The sequence below is a fragment of the Theropithecus gelada genome, chromosome 20, assembly GCF_003255815.1.
Source record: "Theropithecus gelada isolate Dixy chromosome 20, Tgel_1.0, whole genome shotgun sequence".
Lineage (NCBI taxonomy): Eukaryota > Metazoa > Chordata > Mammalia > Primates > Cercopithecidae > Theropithecus > Theropithecus gelada.
This window is the reverse complement of record NC_037688.1, coordinates 25,917,951-25,944,755: the sequence shown is the minus strand read 5'-3', so window position 1 is coordinate 25,944,755 and position 26,805 is coordinate 25,917,951. Positions and strand designations below refer to the sequence as shown.

Genomic DNA, 26,805 nt, shown 5'->3' with positions numbered 1-26,805 from the left:
GCTGAGACCGTGCCACTGCACTCCAGCCTTGGCGACAGTGACATTCCGTCTCAAAAAAAAAAAAAAAGGCCGGGCGCGGTGGCTCAAGCCTGTAATCCCAGCACTTTGGGAGGCCGAGGCGGGTGGATCACGAGGTCAGGAGATCAAGACCATCCTGGCTAACATGGTGAAACCCCGTCTCTACTAAAAATACAAAAAACTAGCTGGGCGTGGTGGCGGGCGCCTGTAGTCCCAGCTACTCCGAGGCTGAGGTGGGAGAATGGCGTGAACCCGGGAGGTGGAGCTTTCAGTGAGCCGAGATCGCGCCACTGCACTCCAGCCTGGGCGACACAGCGAGACTCCGTCTCAAAAAAAAAAAAAGGAAAAAAAGAAAAGAAAAGAAAAACCCCTGGCCGGGCACAGTGGCTACTGCCTATAATCCTGGCACTTTGCAAACTGAGGCAGGAGGATCACTTGAGGCCAGGAGTGAGATCAGCCTGAGCAACAAAGCAAGACTCCATCTCTACCCAAAAAAAAAAAAAAAAAAAAATTTTTTTTTCCCCCAAATAATTGAGTGTGGTGGTATATGCTTATAGTCCCAGCTACTCAGGAGCCTGAGGTATAAGGATTGCTTGAGTCTGGGAGGTCGAACCTGCAGTGAGCTATGATTGCACCGCTGCACTCTAGCCTGGGCAACAAGATGCTGTCTCAAAAAAACAAAACAAAAATCCTAACAGGTACAACTCCATGTGGGAATTTAATATATAGAAGTTGTTTTTTCTAATCAATTATAGATTAAATTGATTCTGTAAATGTAATTAATAGGTTCTTTTTTTTTCTTTTTTGTGGGGGGTGGTCCAGACAGGGTCTTACTTTCACCCAGGTTGCAGTGCAGTGGCACGATCTCAGCTCACTGCAGCCTCCATCTCCCATCTCAGGCGATGCTCCTGTCTCAGGCTCCCTAGTACCTGGGACTACAGGTGTGTGCCACCACACCTGGCTAATTTTTATATTTTTTGTAGAGACATGGTTTTGCCACGTCAGCCAGGCTGGTGACTCCTGGACTCAAGTGATTTGCCTGGCAGGGCCTCCCAAAGTTGGGATTACAGGCATGAGACACCACGCCTGGCCCCATATAGTTTTCTTAGTAATTAAATTCATATTATTATCCAAGTTTTACAATAAACTTTTTTTTTTTTTTTGGTAGAAATAGCATGGAGTACAATGGCATGATCATGGTTCACTGCAGCCTTGAAGTTCTGGGCTCAAGCAATCCTTCTACCTCAGCCTCCCAAGCAGCTAGGACTACAGGCACATATCACTATGCCTGGTTAATTCTTTTGTAGAGACAGGATCTTGCTATGTTGCCCAGGCTGGTCTCAAACTCCTGGGCTCAAGCAATCCTCTTGCCTCAGCTTCCCAAGTGCTGGGAATACAAAGCAGAAGCCTCCAAACCCAGCCAGGATTTTTAAATGTAATTTATTATTATCAACAATTCATTGGCTATATACTTTTAAAAGTATATTTAACCTATTTAAAAATATTTTTAAGATTCAAACGAAAATAAACTAAGTTTTTTGGTAGAATTTTTTTTTAAAATAGGAAGAGGAGAAATGGTCAAATCATTATATATTGATAATGTAGTTATATGCCACGACCCATAAACATGAAAAATGACCAGCAGCCATTTCCATCAACTCACCGAAATATAGGGGTGTGGCCAGGCTTTGGTTTGCTCCAGGTAAAGGGTGAAGGAACTGAAAGAAACTGATCACCAGATGAATCTTTCTTTAAAGGATACTGAGATCCAAGGCCATCATCTATTGAAGTCTCCCGGGATGGTGATAAACTTCCTTGGTCATCTGAACAGAGCTCTAATTTTCCTGGTACTATGGCAGCTTGATCTTCAGAAGTTTTCCTTGTTTTCAGAGGGATGTCAGTCTCTACACAGTACTGAAATGGAAAAACTGCAGGGCCAAAGCCTGACCCACCATGGACAGAAGCATTTAGCCAGGTATCTTCTGTCACACTTCCCCTGGGGGAGTGACCAGGAGAAGGAACAGGTGAGTGATGGGGTGAAAGGGACCCAGCATAACAAACTTCAGCACTGGAGTGCCTCCGTTTCCCACAGGGAGACGTGGGCCTTGATGAGGGTCCTGAGGCTGGCCTGGGGCTCAGCCAATTCTCATCAGTGACACTGGATCTAGGAGAGTGGCAAGGAGATTGCCTGGGTGATAATGAGTGTCCAAGTCCATACTGTTGATGCCAAGTTTCTTCTCCAGGGCAGCCCCCTGGAGAGCCACCAGGAGAAGTCAGAGGGGATCCAAGGGTAAATCGGGCTGCAGCTTCATTCAACTCTGAGTCCACATCATCATAAATATGTGAAAGTGATTCACAAGAAGATGCATCAGAGAACCAGCTCCTAGAAGAGATGCTGCTGGCAGGACTAGGACTAAGAGAAGACTCCCGGTAGGATGGCTCAAGAGGAAGATAGAGATGATCTCTAGAAGGCCTTTCCAAAAATTCCCGTTCTGGGTCATTTATCTGTAGGTCATCTTCATGTGCATCTATTTCTTGATGACAGTTAGGAGAGATAGATGTAATTTGAATACTTGGGCACTCAAAGGGTTTGGGACCACCTAATGGGCTATATTTAGATTCAGGACTCTCACAAGTTCCTTCATAGTTTTTGTGACTTTGGAGCTGAAACGATGGTGACAAAACAGAAGAGTGAGACGGTAATCCATGATGTGGTAAGCAAAGTGGTGTGTTTAAAGTAGATGGAGGTGGATCTACATTAAAGATGTAAATGGATGCACAATCATCTGGCTCAAGATCTATGGGAAGGAAGGCAAAAAAAAAAGAAAACCAACAAAACAAGAAATTAGAAAACTCAGACGTATAAATTACTCGATGAGAAAGTAAATAATAACAATCTTGAGAGAAAAAAGTGAGATATAAAATGTATGTCATTAGCTCCACTAAAGAGGTGGCATGTGTGTGTTTTTTCAATGCATCTGGTTATTTCTGCAGATATGTGTGATTATTACATATACAATTACATATGTAATTTTTCCTTTTTACTTCCACATTTTCTAAAAAGATAATCAGGAAAAATTATGCTCTGAAAAAGATTTTATTCTTTTTTTTTTGAGACAGGGTCTCACTCTGTCACCTAGACTGGAGTGCAATGGTGTGATTATAGCTCACTGAAGCCTCACCCTCCCATCCCAGGCTCAAGTGATCCTTTCCTCAGCCTCCGGAGTAGCTGGGACACAGGTACATGCCACACTCCTGGTTACTTTCTATTGTCATTTTTGGTAGATACATGGCCTTGCTTTGTTGCCCAGGCTGGGCTCAAGCTATCCTCTCACTTTAGCCTCCCAAAGTGCTGGGATTACAGGTGTGAGGGAGCCTCTGTGCCCAGCCCAATAAATGTATTTAAAAACAAAAAAAAATCACATCCATAATTCTAAAAAATACTCATAGAATTACAGGCTGCAGTGAGCTGAGATCACGCCACCGTACTGCAGCCTGGGTGACACAGCAAGACTCCGTCTCAAAAAAAAAAAAAAAAAAAGAAAGAAAAGAAAAGAAATGAGATATTCCTAGGCTACAATGAACAGAAAATCCAACTCAATGTAGCTGAAAAAGGGGGAGGGGACACAAGCTGAATATACCTTATCCAAAATGCTTGGGGCCAAAAGTGTTTAGGAATTTGGATTTTTTTTTTGGCCCATTTACATATACACAATGAGCTATCTTGATATGGGACCCAAGTCTAAACATGAAATTCATTTATGTTTCATATATACCTTATATATATAGCCTGAAAGGTAATTCTGGATAATATTTTTTAATAATTTGGTGAATGAAAAAAAGTCTGTGTTAAGAATTCTCCACTTGTGGCATCATGTCAGAGCTAAGAAGTGTAGGATATTGGAACATTCCAGATTTTGAATATGACCTGTATATATTATCCAACTTAACAACCTGCATCATCAACCTGTATATATTTATCCAACACAACAAGAAGTCAAAGGTAGGAGAGCTCCAAAAGTGGGTTTTTCTTTGTTTTTGTTTTTGGTTTTCTTCCTTTGAGATGGCGTCTTGCTCTGTCACCCAGGCTGGAGTGCAGTGAGTGGCGCAATCTTGCCTCCTGGGTTCAAGCAATTCTCCTGCCTCCTGCCTCAGCCTCCTGAGTAGCCGGGACTACACGCACTCGCCACCACGCCTAATTTTTTTTTTTTTTTTCCTGAGACAGAGTCTCACTCTGGCTGGAATGCAATGGCGTGATCTTGGCTCACTGCAACCTCCGCCTCACAAGTTCAGGCGATTCTCAAACCTCAGCCTCCCAAATAGCTGGAATTACAGGCGCCTGTCACAACACTCGGCTAATTTTTGTATTTTTAGTAGAGACAGAGTTTTCCATGTTGTCCAGGCTGGTCTCAAACTCCTGACCTCAAGTGATCTACCCGCCTTGGCCTTCCAAAGTGCTGTGATTACAACCATGAGCCACCATGCCCGGACTTTTTTTTTTTTTTTTCCGAGACCAGGTCTCGCTCTGTCACCCAGGCTGGAGTGCAGTGGTACACTCATAGCTCACTGCTGCCTAAAACTCCCGGGTCAAGCAATCCTCCCACCTCAACCTTTTGGGTAGCTGAGACCACAGGTGCATGCCACCATTCCCAGCACATTTTTTTTTTCTTTTTTTTGTAGAGATAGGGTCTCGTTTTGTTGCCCAAGCTAATCTTGAACTCCTGGGCTCAGGCAATCCAACTGCCCCAGCCTCCCAAAGTGCTGGGATTACAGTTCAACAATGTCCTTCAGAAATGCTTCTTTATTCCACTTTGCCATTTTTGGGGTGCTAACTTTGTGCTGTTCATTTTTCAATCACATATACCTATTCTATCTACACTGGAAACAACATGATTCAGTTTATTCATTTAACAAAATTTTTTTTAGCAACTACTATGTAAGCAGGCATATTCTGAATATTAAAAACACCATGGTAAACAAAACAAAGTCCTCTCCTCATGGAGCTTACATTTCAGTAAAATATGTCAGGCAGTGATATTTGCTATAAGAGAAAATAAAACGGGAAAAAATACAGAGGACGTGAAGATGTTAATTTAATAGGAAAGTTTGGAAAGCCTTCTCTAATATTTGAGGAAACAGCAGAAGAATATTACTGTAACTGAGCTATACAGAAAGTTAGCAGCATAATACAGGCAGAGGATAATAGTAAGTGCAAAGACCTGAGGTAGACCATTGTTGAAGTGCACTGTGAGAAAAAGCGAGGCCAGTGGGACTTTTGAGTAAGGAGGTAGAATAATGAGTAAGGCAGAATAACTGAGTAAGGAGGCAGAATAATGAGGGCCAGGGGTGGTCAGGGAGAGAGCAGTCAGGTAAGGCCTTGCGAAATGGGAAACCACTGGAGCATTCCAAACAGAAAAGTATCATCATCTGATATATATGATCTGATATAAACTTAGGAGGCTACTGTAATCACCCAGGTGAGAAATGATGGAATACAGGACCTAAGTGGTAGTGAGTGGTAAAAGTAGAAGCAGCATTAAGAAGTCAGATTTTGGATTAAGGTAGTGCTGATGGAACTTCGTTGACTGGATGTGAAAGAACAGTCAAGGGTGACACCAAGGTTTAAAGCCTTGAACTATTATTAAAAACACAGTATTGGCCGGGCGCGGTGGCTCACGCCTATAATCCCAGCACTCTGGGAGGCTGAGGCGGGCAGATCACGAGGTCAGGAGATCGAGACCATCCTGGCTAACACGGTGAAACCCCATCTCTACTAAAAATACAAAAAATTAGCCGGGCGTGGTGGCGGGCGCCTGTGGTCCCAGCTGCTCGGGAGGCTGAGGCAGGAGAATGGCGTGAACCTGGGAGGCGGAGCTTGCAGTGAGCCGAGATCGCGCCACTGCACTCTAGCCTCGGGAACAGAGCAAGACTCCATCTCAAAAAAAACAAAAACAAAAAATAAAAAAAACACAGTATTGGCTGGGTGCAGTAGCTCACACCTGTAATCCCAGGGCTTTGAGAGGCCGAGGCAGGCAGATCATGAGGGGTCAGGAGATCAACACCATCCTGGCTAACACGGTGAAACCCTGTCTCTACTGAAAACACAAAAAATTAGCCGGGCGTGGTGGTGGGCGCCTGTGGTCCCAGCTGCTCGGGAAGTTGAGGCGAGAGAATGGCGTGAACCCGGGAGGCGGAGATGCAGTAAGCCGAGATCGTGCCACTGCACTCCAGCCCGGGCAACAGAGAGAGACTCTGTCTCAAAAAAAAACAAAAACAAAAACAAAAACAAACACACACACACACACAAAAAGAAAATTTATTTCTGAAATTTTCTGAATTTCTGAAAGAATAGTAATTACTGAAATAAAGTGAGACAGACTTGAGATAAGAAACCAAAACTTCTACTCTGTACATATTAAATATGAGATTTCAGTAAGCTTTCCAAGAGGAAATGTCAAGTAGATATTTGTATATAAGAACACAAGCTAGCTATGTAAAATTGGGAGTCATTAATGTATACTTGAAATTTATGCCATAAGACCAAAAGATCACTAAGAAATTAGTACAAATAGAGAAGAAAGCAGGCAACTGAGGCACAAGGAACTCCAAAGTTTAGGATTAGGGAGAAAAAGAAGAATGAGTTAAGACGTTAGAAGAGACATCAGTGAAACGGAAGAATAACCGAAAGAATGCAGCATCCCACAAGCCAAGTGAAGAAGGTGCTCATTCATTCACCAACTATTAATAATGTGATTAATATTTTATAGAAACTGTTCTAGATGGTAGGTACATAAAAAGTAAATAAGACACATATGGTCCCTGCTTTCATTAAGCAGTCTCAGTCTCAGGAGAGACTAACAAAAACACAAATTAAAAATGGTAAGTGTTACTAAGCGGTAGAAGAGAGAATTAGAGAAGGAACACATTTTACAGAGTACAAAGATGGCCTTTTTGAGAAGGTAGCATGTAAGCTAAAACCTGAAAGATAAATAGGAACCAGCAAGCAAAGAAAGGGAGTCAGTGGGGCTGGGGAGAGAAGGTGATGGTTTCAACACAGGAGAATAGGCATAAACAGTCTGAGACAAATAACACCTTGGTTTCTTTAAGAAACGCCCAAGATGGCTAGAGTTAACAACTGAAAGCGTAGAGCTAGAAGAAGCCAAGACCTAGAAGAACCGTAGTAAGGAGTTTGGATTTTATTCAAAGAATAATGGAAACCATGTAAGAATTTTAAAAAGGGGAATGACATGATTTCTATTATATTTGAGAACAACTTCAACTGCTGTTATCTCCAGTACCTACCAAGTAAGTCCCTGACATTTATTAGGTCTATAATAAACCATTTGTTCAAGTTTTTGGGGCCAAGCATGGTGGCTCACACCTGTAATCCCAGAACTTTGGGAGGCCAAGGCAGGCAAATGGCTTGAGTTCAGGAGTTCAAGACCAGCCTGGACGATGTGGCAAAAACCCATTCCTTAAAAAAAAAAAAAAATACAAAAGTGAGCCAGGCATGTCTAAATACAAAAATTAGACTACAGGCTGGTACTGTAGTCCCAGGTACCTAAGAGACTGAGGCAGGAGGGTCATTTGAGCCTGAGATTCAGAGGTTGCTGTAAGCCAAGATAGCGCCACTGCACTCCAGCCTCGATGACAGAGCAAGACCCCGTCAAAATAAATAAATAAATAAATAAATAAATAAATAAATAAATAAGGTTGTTGGAACTGCTTCCCTTAGAGAATCTATGTTACTCCTAAGTTATGTCAGCAAAATCCTCAATTAGGAATTTTTGAGCCATGTTTCTTGGCAATGCTATCAGACTGTTGAATTACGATGACAGCTAAAACTTTCTAAAACTTAGCTCACAATGTCACCTATCTAAATGGTGCTCAGGCGGACAGAAGTAAAACAAGCCTCTGAACACTCAAAATATACAGCATAAAGCTCATGTGTTTAACTGACAGAAATTTTCCTTGGCCCCTTGTTCAGATCCTCTCTACTCAATTTTAGATCCCATAATATTATATGCTCATCTAGTCCACAGATTAGAAGCAGGAAATCTAAAATGAGAGAAGATGGTTGCAAAGAAAAGGAAAGAGACAGGAAAAACAAGCAAACAGTTTTTCAAAGGGCATAGCACCTTGAAGTCATGCAGAACAACTGTTCTTTACTAATTTCATCTAATCGTATTGCTTATTTTCAAACTGCCTTTTTCCTTAAGAATGTACTTGATTAAATAGGAAAAATTAATTAAATCCCAACCCTTTGAGAAAAAAAAGGACAGAAAGTCACCCATGGAATTACAGTTTATTCAAATGTAATTATTGTATAAGCCCATTTCAGTTGTTGACTAATGCTGAAATCCACACCCTTCTCCCAAATAAACTGTAGATGAAGCAAACATACTCTACGTCAGAATGATGTCTTAAAGTACTGCAGAGATCTGAACACAAAATTTGTGGGAATGCTGCTTTATCTTTTTCCCAAGTGTCCAACCTCTGGAAATGATACAAGCAGCTACTACAATCTATGACAAACAGTCCTAGATCCAGATTTCCAAGTCTAGAGTTCTCAAATTCAAGGTACTTCAGAAATTTCACCATCTCAAGAATTACTTGTTCCATGTTCCTTCAACCACCAGATGGCCCCATGCAAGCATACAGTAATCTGGACAACCCAAGTTGTCTTATGAATGTTTTTATGTATAGTATGAAGTAGAGGTTGGCAAAATACAGTCCATGTGCCAAATCTGGCCTTGGTGGTAGGTCACATTTAAAATCATTAGTTTGTAGGCTATAGAAAGCCTACAAACAATAGTTTGTCTTTCTATAGCCGACAAGCTAATGGTTTTAAATGGTTTCAAAAAACTGTTTTTAACTGTGTCGTGACAAAAAAAAGTTATGATTCAAATTCTGGCATTCATAAATAAAGTTTTATTGAAACACAGCCATGCTCATTCATTTATATACTATCTATGGTTATTTTCACACAAGGGTAGAGCTGAGTAGCTGTCAAAGGGACCACATGTACTACCCCCTATTCCTTCACATTGCTGCTTGATGGACACAAATTGCAGTAACAAAGTTCTAATGAGAGCAACGCATACGTATATACTGTGACTTTAATAACACAAAAAGAAAAGTAGACTTTGAATGTTGCCCTCTTAAAGCATAGTAGAGTGTGGTTATACCGTTACTAAATTAGATGTGCAATAACATTATGGCCATATATATATATATATATACATGCATTACCACAGTAAATCATTCATCATAATACTCCCAACTCACAGGAAAAGAAAAAAAAATTTTTAAAACCTAATCAGGTGTGGTGGCTCACGCCTGTGATCCCAGCACTTTGGGAGGCCAAGCAGGGCAGATAACTTGAGGTCAGGAGTCCGAGACCAGTCTGGCCAACATGGTGAAACCCTGTCTCTACTAAAAATACAAAAATTAGCTGGGCATGGTGCCACACACCTCTAATCCCAGCTACTTGGAAGGCTGAAGCAGCGGAATCAGTTGAACCCAGGAGGCGGAGGTCGCAGTAAGCCAAGATTGCACTACTACTGCACTCCAGCCTGGGTGACAAGAGCAAGAGTCCGTCTCCCAAAAAAAAAAAAAAACAAAAAAAACAAAACAAAAAAAAAACAAAAAACCACAGAGAGAGAAAATAAAATGGCTCATTTGTTAGCAAAGTAAAGAAAGTCATTTACTGGGGCCAGGCCCAGTGGCTCACGCCTGTAATCCCAGCACTTTGAGAGGCCGAGGCTGGCGGATCACGAGGTCAGGAGTTCGAGACCGGCCTAGCCAGCATGGCAAAACCTCATCTTTACTAAAATACAAAAATTAGCCAGGTGTAGTGGCGGGCGTCTGCAATCCCAGCTACTCGGGAAGCTGAGGCAAGGAGAACCACTTGAACCCGGGAGGCGGAGGTTGCAGTGAGCTGAGATCGCAGCACTGCACTCCAGCCTGGGTGACAGAGTAAGACTCGGTCTCAAAAAAAAAAAAAAAAACAAAAGAAAGTCATTTACTGATGGTGAGTTATTTAAATTGTATTTGACTGGAGAAATCAAAGAAATATGTTCAGAGAAAAACTTAACAAGACTATTAGCCTTTCAGCAAGAACAACTGGTAGAAAAACTGAGGACACTGGTAGCAACATTAATAGGTTAATTACAAAATAAGACAAACGATATCCTTAAAAAGTGGTTTTCTGGCTGGGCGCAGTGGCTCACGACTGTAATCCCAGCACTTTGGGAGGCCAAGGCAGGTGGATCACAAGGTCAGGAGTTCGAGATCATCCTGGCCAACATGGTGAAACCCCACCCCTACTAAAAATACAAAAATCATCTGGGCGTGGTGGCACATGCCTGTAACCCCAGCAACATGGGAGGCTGAGGCAGAGGCAGAAGAATGGTTTGAACCAGGGAGTTGGAGGTTGCAGTGAGCCAAGATCACGCCACAGCACTCCAGTCTGGCAACAGAACAAGATTCCGTCTCAAAAAAAAAAAAAAAAAAAGGTGGTTTTTCTTGGCCCTTGATGTGCTGCCAGATGTTACCAGCATCTGCTCAGTTGTTATTTATTGAAGAGTCAATGCTGAGTTTAAAGTAATTAAACAATTAGCCTCCATGAATAGTGTGAAAGAAACAACTTAAAGTAAAAGCATTTTCAAAGAAGTAAAGAAAACACTAATTTAGGCAGGAGGAGCCAAGAAGGCCGATTAGAAGCCACTCCAGTCTGCGGTTCCCACTGAGAACAAAAATGGCCAGTGAATCCTGCTCCATCAACTGAGGTATCCAAGTTATTTCACTGGGACTGACTAGGTGGTTGGTGTGACCCACACAGAGCTAGGAAAAGCAAGGTGGAGCAACAACCTGACCCGGTAGCCACAAAGGCAAACTCCCACACCCAACCAAGGGAGATGGTGAGTGACTGTGCTACCCCATGCGGGAAACCAGACTTTTTCCACAGATCCGTACATCCCATGGATCAAGAGATCCCCTCATGAGCCTATGCCACCAGGGCCTTGGGACCCAAGCACAGAGCTGTGTAACCTGCTCAGGTTGTGGCCAGCAGCAGCAGGCTGGACACTGCCTAAGACTACCAAGTTCCCGTGGAAAGGGGCAGTTGCCATCACTGCGGTTCCTGTCTGCCGTTTTGCCCTGCTGGTGTTGGGGAGACCTGGCAGTTTGGACCAAGAGGAATTCCCCACAGCGCAACACAGTGGTGGTGGCAGATCGTGGCCAGGTTGTTTCCTTAGGTGGGACCCAGACCCTTCCCTCCTCACCAGGCGAAACTTCCTTGCAGGAACTGCAGGAACTCTAGCCAGGAGTTTATGGACAGAACTCTGATATCCTGGGAAGAAGCCTCTGCGGGTAGGGGTGGCCATGGTCTCACGGTTCAGCTGACCTAGTCTTTCCTGCCTGTTGGCAGTCCAGACGAGGGGAATTCTCCCCATCACAGCTGAACCTGCTCACCCAAGGGGCAGCCAGACTGCTTCTTTAAGCAGGTCCCTGATCCTATCCCTCCTGACTGGGTGAGACCTCCCAACAGGGGTCGCCAGGCACCTCATACAGGAGCATTCCAGCCAGCATCAGCTCCGTGCCCTCTGGGATGAAGCTCCCAGAGGAAGGAGTAGTCAGCCATCTTTGCTTTTCTGCAGCCTCCATTGCTTATACCTCCAGGTGCGGGACGGGGCAGATGAATTAGGTCTGGAGTGGTCCCCTAGTAAACTGCAGCAGCCCTATCCTATGGAAGAGGGGCCTTACTATTAAAAGAAAAACAAACAGAAAGCAACAACATCAACAAAAAAGATCCCATAAAAATCCCATCCAAAGGTCAGCAGCCTCAAAGATCAAAGGCAGATAAATCCACAAAGATGAGAAAGAATCAACGCAAGAATGCTAAAATCTCAAAGAGTCAGAGTGTCTCTTCTCTAAATGATCGCAACACTTCTCCATCAAGGGCAGAGAACTGGGTTGAGAGGCTGAGAAGAATGAATTGACAGGCTTCAAAAGGTAGGTAATAACAAACTTCACTGAGCTAAAGGAGTATGTTCTAACCCAATGCAAAGAAGCGCAAAACTACGATAAACATTACAGGAGCTGTTAACCAGAATGGCTAGTTTAGAGAGGAACATAAATGACCTGACTGAGCTGAAAAACACAACAAGAGAGCTTCACAATTACAACCACAAGTATCAATAGCTGAACAGACCAGGCAGAGGAAAGGATTATCAGAGCCTGAAGACTATCTTGCTGAAATAAGACAGGCAAACAATGCTAGAGGAAAAGAAAAAAAAATGAAAAGAAATGAACAAAATCTCCAAGAACTATGGGATTACATAAAAAGACTGAACCTGGTCAGGTGAGGTGGCTCACGCCTGTAATCCCAGCACTGTGGGAGGCCAAGGCAGGTGGATCACAAGACCACGAGTTCAAGACCAGCCTGACCAAGATGGTGAAACCCCATCTCTACTAAAAATATAAAAATTAGCCAGGCGTGGTGGTGCATGCCTGTAGTCCCAGCTACTCAGGAGGCTGAGGCAGAAGAATTGCTTGAACCCAGGAGGCAGAGGTTGCAGTGAGCCAAGATCGCGCCACTGCACTCTAGCCTGGGCAACAGAGTGAGACTCCATCTCAAAAAAAAAAAAAAAAAAAAGACCAAACCTATGACTGGGGTAACTGAAAGAGACGGGGAAAACGGAACCAAGTCGGAAGGCATACTTCATGGTATCATCCATGAGAACTTCCCCAACCTAGAAAGATAGGCCAACATTCAAATTCAGAAAATCCACAGAAACCCAGTAAGATACTCCATGAGAAGATCAATCCCAAAACACATTATCATCAGATTCTCTCAAGGTTGAAATGAAGGAAAAAATGTTAAGGGCAGGAAGAGAGAGGACAGGTCACCACAAAGGGAAGCCCATCAAACTAACAGTGGACCTCTCAGCAGAAACCCTACAAGCCAGAAGAGATTGGAGGCCAATATTCAACATTCTTAGAAAAGAATTTCCAACCCAAATGTCGTATCTGGACAAATTAAGCTTCATAAGCAAAAGAGAAATAAAGTCCTTTTCAGACAAGCAAATGCTGAGGGAATTCAGCACCACCAGGTCTGCTTTACAAGAGTTCCTGAAGGAAGCACTAAATATGGAAAAGAAAAACCATTACCAGCCACTACAAAAACACACTCAAGTACAAAGACCAATGACACTATGAAGCAACTACACTAACAGGTCTGCAAAATAACCAGCCAGCATCAATGATGACAGGACCAAATTCACACATAACAATATTAACCTTAAATGTAAATGGACTAAATACCCCAATTAAAAGACACAAAATGGCAAGCTGGCTAAAAAGACAAGAATCATCGGTGTGCTGTATTCAACAGACCCATCTAACATGCAAAGACATGCACAGGCTCAAAATAAAGAGATGGAGGAAAATTTACAAAGCAAATGGAAAGCAGGAAAAAAGCAGGGGTTCCAATCCTAGTTTCTGACAAAACAGATTTTAAACCAAGATCAAAAAAAGACAAAGAAGGGCATACAGCATGGTAAAGGGTTCAATTCAACAAGAGCTAACTATCCTAAATATATATGCACCCAAATATATATGCACTGTTTCATAAAACAAGTTTTTAGAGACCTACAAAGAGACTTAAACTCCCACACAACAAAAGTGGGAGACTTAACACCCCACTGTCAATATCAGACAGATAATCGAGACAAAAATTAACAAAGATATTCAGGAACTTGAATTCAGCTCTAGATCAAGTAGACTTACCCAAAAACAGAATATACATTCTTCTCAGTGCCACATGGCACTTTAGATTCAATCATATACTTGAAAGTAAAACACTCCTCAGCAAATGCAAAAGAACTGAAATCATAACAGTCTCTCAGACCACAGCACAATAAAATTAGAACTTAACATTAAGAAACTCACTCAAACCCACACAACTACATGGAAATCGAACAACCTGCCCCTGAATGACTCCTGGGTAAATAATGAAATTAAGACAGAAATCAATAAGTTATTTGAAACCAATGAGAACAAAGAGACAATGTACCAGAATCTCTGGGACGTAGTTAAAGCAGTGTCAAGAGGGAAATTTATAGCACTAAGTGCCCACATCAAAAAGCTAGAAAAAACTCAAATCGATGTCCTAACATCACAACTAAAAGACTAGCGAACCAAGAGTAAACAAATCCCAAATCTAGCAGAAGACAAGACATAACCAAGATCAGAGCATAACTGAAGGAAAGAGAGACACACACAAAAAAAACCCTTTGAAAAAAAAAAAATCAGGCCAGGCGTGGTGGCTCACACCTGTAATCCTAGCACTTTGAGAGGCCGAGGCAGGCAGATCACTTGAGGTCAGGAGTTGAAGACCAGCCTGGCCAACATGGTTAAACCCTGTCTCTACTAAAAATACAAAAATTAGCCCGATGGCCGGGCGCGGTGGCTCAAGCCTGTAATCCCAGCACTTTGGGAGGCCGAGACGGGCGGATCACGAGGTCAGGAGATCGAGACCATCCTGGCTAACACAGTGAAACCCCGTCTCTACTAAAAAAATACAAGAAAATAGCCGGGCGAGGTGGCGGGCGCCTGTAGTCCCAGCTACTCGGGAGGCTGAGGCAGGAGAATGGCGCAAACCCGGGAGGCGGAGCTTGCAGTGAGCTGAGATCCGGCCACTGCACTCCAGCCTGGGCGACAGAGCGAGACTCCATCTCAAAAAAAAAAAAACAAAACAAAAAAACAAACAAAAAAATTAGCCCAATGTGGTGGTGGGTGCCTGTAATCCCAGCTACTTGGGAGGCTAAGGCAGAAGAATTGCCTGAACCTGGGAGGTGGAGGTTACAGTGAGCTGAGATCACACTACTGCACTCCAGCCTGAATGACAGAGTGAGACTCCATCTCAAAAACAAAACAAAACAAAAACAAACAAACAAAAAAAAACACAATTCATCCAGGAGCCTGGCTAGACTAATGAAGAAGAGAGACAAGAATCAAATCAACACAATAAAAAATGATAAAGGGGATATCACCACTGACCCCACAGAAATACAAACAACCACAGAGAATACTATAAATACCTTTATGCAAATAAGCTAGAAAATCTAGAAGAAACTGATAAATTCCTGGACACATACACCCTCCCAAGACTGAACCAGAAAGAAGCTGAATACCTGAATAGACCAATAATGAACTACAAAATTGAGGCTGTAATAAATAGCCTACCAACCAAAATAAGCCTAGGACCAGACAGATTTACGGCTGAATTCTATCAGAGGTACAAAGAGAAGCTGGTACCATTTCTTCTGAAACTATTCCAAACAACTGAAAAGGAAGGACTACTCCCTAACTCATTTTATGAGGCCAGCATTATCCTGATACCAAAACCTGAAAGAGATATAACAAAAAAAGAAAACTACAGGCCAATATCCCTGATGAACATTAATCAAAAAATCCTCAAACAAATAGGTAAACTGAATCCAGCAGCACATCAAAAAGCTTACCTACCAGGATCAAGTCAACTTCATTCCCAGAATGCAAAGCTGATTCAACATATTCAAATCAATAGACATAATTCATCACATAAACAGAACTAAAGACAAAAATCACATGATTATCTCAATAGATGCAGAAAAGGCCTTCGATAAAATCCAACATCGTTTCATGTTAAAAACTCTCAATAAACCAGGCATCGGAGGAACAAACCTCAAAATAGTAAGAGCCATTTATGACAAACCCACATCCAATGTCATACTGGATAAAAAAGCTAGAAGCGTTCCCCTTGAAAACTGACACAAGACAAGGATGCCCCTCTCTCACCACTCCTATTCAACATAATAACGGAAATTCTGGCCAGGGCAATGAGGCAAGAGAAGGAAATAAAGGGTATTCACATAGGAAGAGACAGGGTCAAATTGTCTTTGTTTGCAGACGGCATGATCCTCTATCTAGAAAACCCCCTAGTCTGGGCCCAAAAGCTTAAGCTGAGAAGCAACTTTAGCAAAGTCTCAGGATACAAAATGAATGTGCAAAAGTCACAAGCATTCCTTTATGCCAACAACAGACAAGCAGACAGCCAAATCGTGAATGAACTCCCATTCGCAATTGCTACAAAGAGAATAAAATACCTAGGAACACAGCTAACAAGGGAAGTGAAGGACCTCTTCAAGGAGAACTACAAACCACTGCTCAAGGAAATCAGAGAGGACACAAACAAACATGGAAAAACACTCCATGCTCATGGATAGGAAGAATCAATATTGTGAAAACACCCGTACTGCCCAAAGCAATTTATAGATTCAATGCTATTCCCATTGAATAGCACTACTATTGACATTCTTCCCAGAATTAGGAAAAACTATTTTAAAAGTCATACAGAACCAAAAGAGAGCCCATATAGCCAAAACAATCCTAAGCAAAAAGAACACAGCTAGAGGCATCACGTTACCCGACTTCAAACTGTACTACAAGGCTCCAGTCACCAAAACAGCATGGTACTGGTACAAAAACAGACACACAGACCAATGAAACAGAATAGAGAACTCAGAAATAAGACCACACATGTACAATCATCTGATCTTTGACAAACCTGACAAAAACAAGCAATGGGGAAAGGATTCTCTATTTAATAAATAGTGTTGGGAGAACTGGCTAGCCATATGCAGAAAACTGACACTGGATTCCTTCCTTACACCTTATACAAAAATTAACTCAAGATGGATTAAAGACTTAAATGTAAAACCCCAAACTATAAAAACCCTAGAAGAAAACCTAGGCAATACCATTCAGGACACAGGCATGGGCAAAGATTTCTTGATGAAAACGGCAATAGCAATTGCAACAAAAGCAAAAACTGACAAATGGGATCTAATTAAACTAAAGAGCTTCCGCACAGCAAAAGAAACTATCATCACAGTGAACAGGCAGCCTGTTCCATTTCAGCCTGAATGGGAGAAAACTTTTGCAATTTATCCATCTAACTAAGGTCTAATATCCAGAGTCTACAAGAAACTTAAATAAATTTCAAAAACAAAAAAACCCACCCCATTAAAAAGTAGGCAAAGGACATGAACAGACATTTCTCAAAAGAAGACATTTATGCAGGCCAACAAGCATGAAAAAAAGCTCAACATCACTGATGATCAGAGAAATGCAAATCAAAACCACAATCAGGTACCATCTCAAACCAGTCAGAAAGGCAATTATTATTATTATCATCATCATCATCATCATCATTATATATTTTTGAGACAGTCTTCATCATCATCATCATTATATATTTTTGAGACAGAGTCTCACTCTGTTGCCTAGGCTGGATCATCATCATCATCATCATTATATATTTTTGAGACAGAGTCTCACTCTGTTGCCTAGGCTGGATCATCATCATCATCATCATTATATATTTTTGAGACAGAGTCTCACTCTGTTGCCTAGGCTGGATCATCATCATCATCATCATTATATATTTTTGAGACAGAGTCTCACTCTGTTGCCTAGGCTGGATCATCATCATCATTATATATTTTTGAGACAGAGTCTCACTCTGTTGCCTAGGCTGGAGTGCAATGGTATGATCTCGGCTCGCTGCAACCTCTATTTCCTGGGTTCGAGTGACTCTCCTGTCTCAGCCTCCCGAGTAGCTGGGACTACAGGCATGCACCACAACGCCCAGCAAATTTTTGTATTTTTAGTAGAGATGAGGTTTCATCATGTTGGCCAGGCTGGTCTCAAACTCCTGACCTCAATTGATTTGCCCACTCCGGTGTCTCAAAGTGCTGGGATTACAGGCATAAGCCACCACGCCCGGACAAGAATGGCAGTTATTAAAAAGTCAAGAAACAACAGATGTTGGCGAGGCTGAGACAGAAACGCTTTTATACTGTTGGTAGGAATGTAAATCAGTTCAACCATTGTGGAAGACAGTGTAGCAATTATTCTCCCAAAGACCTAGAACCAAAAATACCATTTTACCTAGCAATCCCATTACTGAGTATATACCCAAAGGAATATAAATCTTTCTAATATAAAGATACATGCATGTGTATGTTTATTGCAGCACCATTCACAATAGCAAAGACATAGAATCAACCCAAATGCCCATCAATGACAGACAACATAAAGAAAATGTAGTACACACACACCATGGAATACTGTGCAGCCATAAAAAGAATGAGATCATGAATGGAGCTGGAAGCCATAATCCTTAGCAAACTAATTCAGGAACAGAAAACCAAACACCACACGTTCTCACTTATAAATGGGAGTGAACAATGAGAACACATGGACACAGGGAGGGGAACAACACACACTGGGGCCTGTCTGGGGGTGGGGGTCACGAGAGAGGGACAGCATCAGGAAAAATAGCTAATGCATGCTGGGCTTAATTAACACTTACGTAATGGCTTGATAGGTGTGGCAAACTACCATGGCACACATTTTCCTATGTAACAAACCTTCATATCCTGCACATGTAATCAAGAACTTAAAATTAAATTAAATTGAAAAAAAAAAAAAAGAAGGTCGGGCGCAGTGGCTCACATCTGTAATCCCAGCTCTTTGGGAGGCTGAGGCGGGCAGATCACCTGAGGTCAGGAGTTCAAGACCAGCCCAGCCAACATGGTGAAACCCTATCTCTACTAAAAATACAAAAAAAAGGTTAGGTGTAGTGGCTCACACCTGTAATCCCAGCACTTTGGGAGGCCGAGGCAGTCAGATCACAAGGTCAGGAGTTTGAGACCAGCCTGGCCAACAGGGAGAAACCCTGTCTCCACTAAACATACAAAAATTAGCCTGGAGTGATAGTGTATGCCTGCATTCTCAGCTAGTCGGGAGGCTGAGGCAGGCGAATCACTTGAGCCTGGGAGGTGGAGGCTACAGTGAGCCAAGATCACGCCATTGCACTCCAACCTGGGCAACTAGAGTGAAACTCCATCTCAAAAAAAAAAAAAGGAAAAGAAAAAAGAGGCCGGGCGCGGTGGCTCACGCTTGTAATCCCGGCACTTTGGGAGGCCGATGTGGGCGGATCACGAGGTCAGGAGATCGAGACCATCCTGGCGAACACAGTGAAACTCCATCTCTACTAAAAATACAAAAAATTAGCTGGGCGTGGTGGCAGGCGCCTGTAGTCCCAGCTACTCGGGAGGCTGAGGCAGGAGGATGGCATGAACCCAGGAGGTGGAGCTTGCAGTGAGCTGAGATCACACCACAGCACTCTAGCCTGGGCGACAGAGCGAGACTCCGCCCCCCCAAAAAAAAAAAAAAAAGAAAAAAGAAAACACTACCTTAGAACAACGTAAGTGGATTTTGTTAGAATGTATTACAACTGGTGTTTGCAAAAATACATACGAGAATACTATGATAATAAGAATATTATGAACAGGATCGGGCGCGGTGGCTCACACCTATAATCATCACTTTGAGAGGCCAAGGCAGGCAGATCACTTGAGGTCAAGAGTTCAAGACCAGCACGGTTAACATGGTGAAACCCCATTTCTACTAAAATATACAAAAATTAGCCTGGCGTAGTGGTGCCTGGTGTGGTGATAGTACCAGCTACTAGGGAGGCTGAGGCAGGAAAATCGCCTGAACCCAGGAGATGGAGGCTGCAGTGAGCCTAGATTGCGCCACCACACTCGAGCCTGAGCAACAGAGTAAGACTCTGTCTCAAAAAAAAAAAAAAAAGAAGAAGAATACTATGAACAATCATACATCAACAAATCAGATAATCTAGAAGGAATGAGCAAACTCCTAGAAATACAGAGATTACCAAAACTGACTCAGAAGAAAAAGAAAATCTCAACAGACCTCTAATAAGTAAAGAGATTGAATCATAGTCAAAATTCTCCCAAGAACAGATGGCTTCACTGGTCAGTTCTAACAAACACTTAGACAAAAATTAACAGCATTCTTTCTCACACTCTTCCAAAAAATAGAGGGAATGCTTCCTAATACATTCTATGAGGTCAGTATTTTCCTGATACCAAAGCAAGACACTACAGACCAATATCCCGTATGAATGTAAACACAAAAATCCTCAAAAAAATACACAGTAGCAAACTGAATCCAAGAACACATTAAAAAAGACCAAATGTGATTTATCCAAGGAATGCAAGGGTGGCTCAACATGTGAAAATCAACTGATATAACATACCATATTAACAGAGTGAAGAAAAAAAATCTACACAATCAGGGGCCGGGTGCAGTGGTTCATGCCTATAATCCCAGCACTTTGGGAGGCTGAAGTGGGTGGATCACTTGAGGTCGGGAGTTCGAGACCAGCCTGGCCAACATGGTGAAACCCGGTCTCTACTAAAAACACAAAAACTTAGCCAGGCATGGTGGCAGGCGCCTGTAGTCCCAGCTACTTGGGAGGCTGAGGCAGGAGAATGGCGTGAACCCGGGAGGTGGAGCTTGCAGTGAGCAGAGATTGTGCCACTGCACTCCAGCCTGGGTGACAGAGCAAGACTCCGTATCAAAAAAAAAAAAACAGCACTTGTAAAAAACCCACAGCTAACATCATAGTGGTGTAAAACAAAGCCTTCCCCCAAGATGAGGAGCAAGATAAGGATGCATGCTTTCAACACTGCTATTCAACATTGCACTGGGAGTCAACGGAATTAAAAGACATCCAAGTTCGAAAGGAAGAAGTAAAACTATTTCTACTTGCAGAAGACATGATTCTATATAAAGTAAAACCCACAAGACCTACAAAAAACTACAGCTAATAAATGAATTCATTAAAGGTGCAGGGTAAAACATAAAATTCTGTTGTTTTTATACACAAGCAATAAACAATCTGAAAAGGAAATTAAGAAAATTCTATTTACAATAACCTCCAAAAGAAATAATACTCAGGAATAATTTTAACCAAGGAAGTGAAAAACTTATACGCTAAAAACTACAAAACATTGCTGAAATAAATTAAAGACCTAAATAAGTGGTAAGATTTCTTGTGCTCATGGATTGAAAAACAATGTTAACACGCAATACTCTCCAAAGTGATGTACAATGCAATCCCTACCAAAATTTCAACGGCCTTTTCTAGAGAAATGGAAAAGCCAATCCTCAAATTTATACGGAAATGCAAGGGCACCAGAATATTCTCTGAACAGCCAAAATAACATTGAAAAAGAAAGTAGGATTAACACTCCAAAACTTATTATAAAGGAACAGTAATCAAAACAGTGTAGTGCTGGCATAAGAAGAGATGTATTAACCAATGAAATAGAACTGAGAGTTCAGAAATAAACCCAAATATCTATGGCCAATTGATTTTTTTACAAGGGTGCTAAGACTTTAAACGGAAAAAGAACAGTTCCTTCAACAAATAGTTCCAGTACTAGGAAAACTGGATTATCACATGCAAAAGAACAAAGTTGAATCCCTTTCTCATACCACATACAAAAATTAACTCAAAAAGGATCAAAAAACCTAAATATAAGAGCTAAAAGCATAGAACTCTTAGAAGCAAAAATAGGAGTACACTGTCCTGACTTCAGATTTGGCGATGGATTCTTAACAGTAAAAGCACAAGCAACAAAAGAACTCAATCAATACAACTTGGTAAAATTAAAAACTTTTGTGCACCAAAGGGCACCATAAAGAAAGTGAGGCCAAGCCCAGTGGCTCATGCCTGTAATCCCAACTCTTTGGGAGGCTGAGGCAGGCAGATTACTTGAGCCCAGGAGTTTGAGACCAACCTGGGCAACATGGTGAAATCTCATCTCCACAAAATAATACAAAACTTAGCTGGGCATGGTGGCATGCGCCTGTAGTCCCAGCTACTCGGAAGGCTGAGGTGGGAAGCTAACTTGAGCCAAGGAGGTCAAGGTTGCCATGAGCTGACATCCCACTATGGCAACAGAGTGAGACCTTGTCTCAAAAATAAATAAATAAATAAATAAATAAATAAATAAATAAATAAATAAAAGAAGAAGAAGAAAAAAGAAAAGTGAAAAGACAACCTACAGAATGGGAAAAAAAAATCTGTAAATCTTAGATCTGATAAGACTTTAGAATCCAGAATATAAAGAGTTTTTATAACTGAACAGCAAAAAGTCAAACAGCTCAATTAAAAATCGGGCAAGGCACATGAATAGGCATTTCTTCAAAGAAGATATACAAATGACCAACATGCATATGAAAAGATGTTCAACATCACTGGTCATTAGGAAATGCAAATAAAAACCACAGAGAGGGTGGGCACAGTGGCTCAAGCCTGTAATCCCAGCACTTTGGGAGGCCGAGACGGGCGGATCACGAGGTCAGGAGATCCAGACCATCCTGGCTAACAAGGTGAAACCCCGTCTCTACTAAAAAATACAAAAAAACTAGCCGGGCGAGGTGGCGGGCGCCTCTCAGCTACTCGGGAGGCTGAGACAGGAGAATGGCTTAAACCCGGGAGGCAGAGCTTGCAGTGAGCTGAGATCCAGCCACCGCACTCCAGCCTGGGCGACAGAGCGAGACTCTGTCTCCAAAAAAAAAAAAAAAAAAAAAAAAAACCACAGAGAGATACCATTTCACACCCCCTAGGATGGCTTTAATTTAAGAAAATAGGCCAGGTGCAGTGGCTCACGCCTGTAATCCCAGTACTTTGGGAGGCCAAGGCGGGCGGATCACAAGGTCAGGAGCTCGAGACCACGCTAAACCCCGTCTCTACTAAAAATACAAAAAATTAGCCAGGCACAGTGGCAGGCACCTGCAGTCCCAGCTACTTGGGAGGCTGAGGCAGGAGAATGGCGTGAACCCAGGAGGCGGAGCTTGCAGTGAGCTGAGATCGCGCCACTGCACTCCAGCCTGGGTGACAGAGCAAAACTCCGTCTCAGAAAAAAAAAAGAAAAGAAACAAAAAGAGAAAATAACAAGTGTTACTGTGAATACAGATAAATAAGAACCCTCATATATTACTCATGGCAATGTAAAGTGATACAGCTGAGTTGCTGTAGAAGAGAGTTTGACAGTGCCTCAAAAATTTAAATACAGAATTACCACATGACAAGCAATTCCACTTCTAGGTAGTCAGGTACCATTTGATGATGTTTTGGTCAACAACACACCACATATGTGAAAATGGTCCCCTGAGCCAGGCCCGGTGGCTCACGCCTGTAATCCCAGCACTTTGGGAGGCCGAGGTGGGCGGATCATAAGGTCAGAAGATCAAGACCATCCTGGCTAACAAGGTGAAACCCCGTCTCTACTAAAAATACAAAAAATTAGTCGGGCGTGGTGGAGGGCGCCTGCAGTCCCAGCTACTCGGAGGCTGAGACAGGAGAATGGCGTGAAGCCGGGAGGCGTAGCTTGCAGTGAGCCGAGATCACACCACTGCACTCCTGCCTGGGCAACAGAGCGAGACTCTGTCTCAAAAAGAAAAGAAAAGAAAATGGTCCCCTGAGATTACAATGGAACTGAAAAAATCAGAACACAAAGGACAAAGAGAAGAACCTAAAAGACTCAGAGGAGAGTAACAGGTTACACATGAAGAATCAAGACTCAGAATGGTATCAGACTTTTCAACAACCATGGAATAAAATGGAGAAAATGGAGAGGAATGCCTTCAAATTTATAAGAGAAAATGATATCTAATTTAGAATTCTACAACCAGCCAAAATTAAGTGTGAGGGGAGAATGAAGACTTTTTTTTTTTTTGAGATGGAGTCTTGCACTGCCGCCCAGGCTGGAGTGCAGTGGTGCAATCTCGGCTCACTGCAACCTCCACCTCCTGGGTTCAAGCGATTCTCCTGCCTCAATCTCCCAAGTAGCTGGGATTACAGCCACCAGCCACCACACCCAGCTAATTTTTTGTATTTTTAGTAGAGACAGGGTTTCACCATGTTGGCCAGGCTAGTCTCTTAACTCCTGAGCTTGTGATTCGCCTGCCTCAGCCTCCCAAAGTGCTGGGATTATAGGCGTGAGCCACCGTGCCTGGTGAAGACCTTTAAATATTTAAGGTCACAAAAATTTACCTCCTATTACCATTAGTAAGCTACTGAAGGAAGTACTCCACCAAAATGAGTTGCAAAGAAACAAAGACTCAACACAATAAAAGAAAGGCAAAGGAACTCAAGATGACAGAGAAGTGAGGTCTCACAATGACAGATGTACAACACACTAGGTATCCACTAATCCAGATTAGTTTAGAAGGCTCTGAGAGAAAGCAAAGTCTCCAAGAAAATAAAATTGACAGATGAATTGATGTGTCAAAAATCCTGAGATTCAAGCACCTAAAAGATACTTTGAGACCAGGCGTGGTCGCTCACACCTGTAATTCCAGCACTTTGGGAGGCTACGGTAGGCGGATCACGAGGTCAGGAGATCAAGACCATCCTGGCTAATATGACGCAACTCCATCTCTACCAAAACTACAAAAAATTAGCCAGGCGGGGTGGCGGGTGCCTGTAGTCCCAGCTACTTCGGACGCTGAGGCAGGAGAATGGCTTGAACCTGGGAGGCGGAGCTTGCAGTGAGCTGAGCTAGCGCCACTGCACTCCAGCCTGGGCGACAAAGCAAGACTCCGTCAAAAAAAAAAAAAAAAAGAAGATACTTTGGAATGAATTTTCATAAATACATAGAACAACAACAATCATTCATTCTTAAAACAATATTAAATTGTACAAGGAAGGAAAAATAGTAGTACAGTATACTACATGGCTTAACTATGAATAGCACAATATGCAATCATAATAATATAAACAAATTGACATTAAATCTATTATGATATAACCATATTGGGGAACAAGAAGGATGCCTGTGTAGAGTTGAGAGTTTAGAATCTGCTAGATGTCATTTTTCATAATGAGAAGTCAATAAATAACAGCTACAGCAGTATAAGCATGTTACCCAGAGATGAAGGCAAATACCAAAAGAAACTGCTAAAAGAATTTGAAAGCAGCTGCCTCTAGGCAGCAGAGAAAGGAAGGTAAGACAGAGTTGGAGTCACAGGACTACTTTTTTCAGAATAAGCTTTATTGATCTATTTGATACTTTAAACAAAGTTCATGTGCAACTTTGATACTACTTACAATAACTAAAAAAACAGTACTTTTGTAAGAAAATGAGTTAACAAGCTATCAATTGACTAAACCCAAAATTCTTCAGGAAATTAGAAAGGAAAATGAGAACACAAGAAAAAGAAACTATGTTGAAAATGAGATTATTAGCATAGCTAGCACGTGAAAAAATAATGCAACAAAGAAACAAAAAGAGGCCGAGAGGCCAGGCTCAGTGGCTCATGCCTGTAATCCCAGCACTTTGGGGAGGCCAAGGTAGGCGGATCACTTGAGTTCAAGGGAGACCAGCCAGGACAATATGGCGAGACCCCAACTCTACCAAAAATACAAAAAAATAGCCAGGCATTGTGGTGCACGCCTGTGGTTCCAGAAGCGGGAGAATCACTTGATCCTGGGGGGTAAAGGTTGCAGTGAGCCCAGATAGCACCCACTCCACTCCCTGGGTGACAGTGAGACCCTGTTTCAAAAAAAGGGAGAAAGTGAACTAATGTATACCTTAAATTCATTAAGCAACAGAAATTCACTTCACTCAATAACATACTGAAAAGCACTGTGGTAGAATGAATGTGGAATTTCAGATAGGTACTCAATTATATACTCAATCAACTACTATATATCCATAAAGCAGAAAGAAAATATTTCCTGAGACAAGCTTTTAAAAAAGCAAATAATTCCACTGACTTTAGGTTCTATCATTGCTGAAAAACAGTCATAATAAACAGTTGTTCAAAGAAATTATCACTACAAACAGAAAAAAAAGAAGTCGGGAAAACCACTCAGCAACCACAACTATGCTTAATTACAGGTGCAAAATTAACAGTATAGAAATGGTGTAGAAATCACAGTTTAACATCCACATGTAAGAAAAAATATATAAGTTCAATTGAGAGAACACAGGATATGTACTTGTATACGTCTATAAAAGTATAAAAAGACAAAATAATTTATTTTTTTCCTAAGATAACCATTATAGTGGCCTATAACAGGAAACAATTAGGAAAAAACCACATTCAGCTACATTTATATAAGTCTTTGAGTTCATGCCATGCAATATTCTCACCAACTGGCAAGGAAAATGACGTAGCAATTAGGAAGGTAAACTGCAGTTTTGAAAACAATGACCCATAGATAACATTCAGATCTTGTCCTTTTCAAATTATTTATGAATAAACAATGTAAAATTTTCCAATATACATCCACATTTCCAATTATTATAGTATTTGTATTAATTTTACATAATGGCTGTTACTACAGAGGACAAGATTCAAAATGACCATAAAAAGCTGGATGTGGGGGGAATCCTCCTGACCTTAAGTGATTACAAAGTGCTGGGATTACAAGTATGAGCCACATTGCTGGCCTAATTGTACGATTTATATGGAAAAGCAAAGCATTTAGAGTAGCCAGAACAACATGAACAAAAAGAAAAATGCAGTTGGAAGAATCATACTATCTGGTTTCGATAGTAACTGTAAAGGTACGGTAATCATGATAGTGTGGCATCAGTAAAGGAGAGACACATAGCTCAAGGGAACAGAACAGAGTCCAAAAATACACTCACATATATATGGTCTACTGATTTTTTACAAAGGTATAAAAGCAATGCAGTGGAAAAAGGATAGCCTTTCAACAAAGGAGCTGGAAAAATTATATGTAAAAACAATGAACTTGGGGATCCATACCTCACACTATACACAAAAATTAACTCAAAATAGATCAACTTAAATGTAAAACCTAAAACTAGGCCAGGTGCGGTG

The 26,805-nt window shown here is 41.8% G+C and overlaps 1 protein-coding gene across 5 annotated transcripts in view; it reads right to left on the bottom strand.

The window, feature by feature from the left end:
• NFATC3 (nuclear factor of activated T cells 3) overlaps window positions 1–26,805 on the bottom strand; it is a 154,132-nt gene that overhangs the window by 107,126 nt on the left and 20,201 nt on the right. For 3 of the 5 annotated variants that reach the window (XM_025370212.1, XM_025370213.1, XM_025370210.1), the window contains exon 2: window positions 1,682–2,816. In XM_025370212.1, coding sequence (XP_025225997.1) covers window positions 1,682–2,816 — 1,135 coding nt within the window. Of the gene's footprint in view, window positions 1–1,681; window positions 3,124–26,805 lie in introns of those variants that run through there. The other 2 variants (XM_025370209.1, XM_025370208.1) reach the window with 1 other exon arrangement.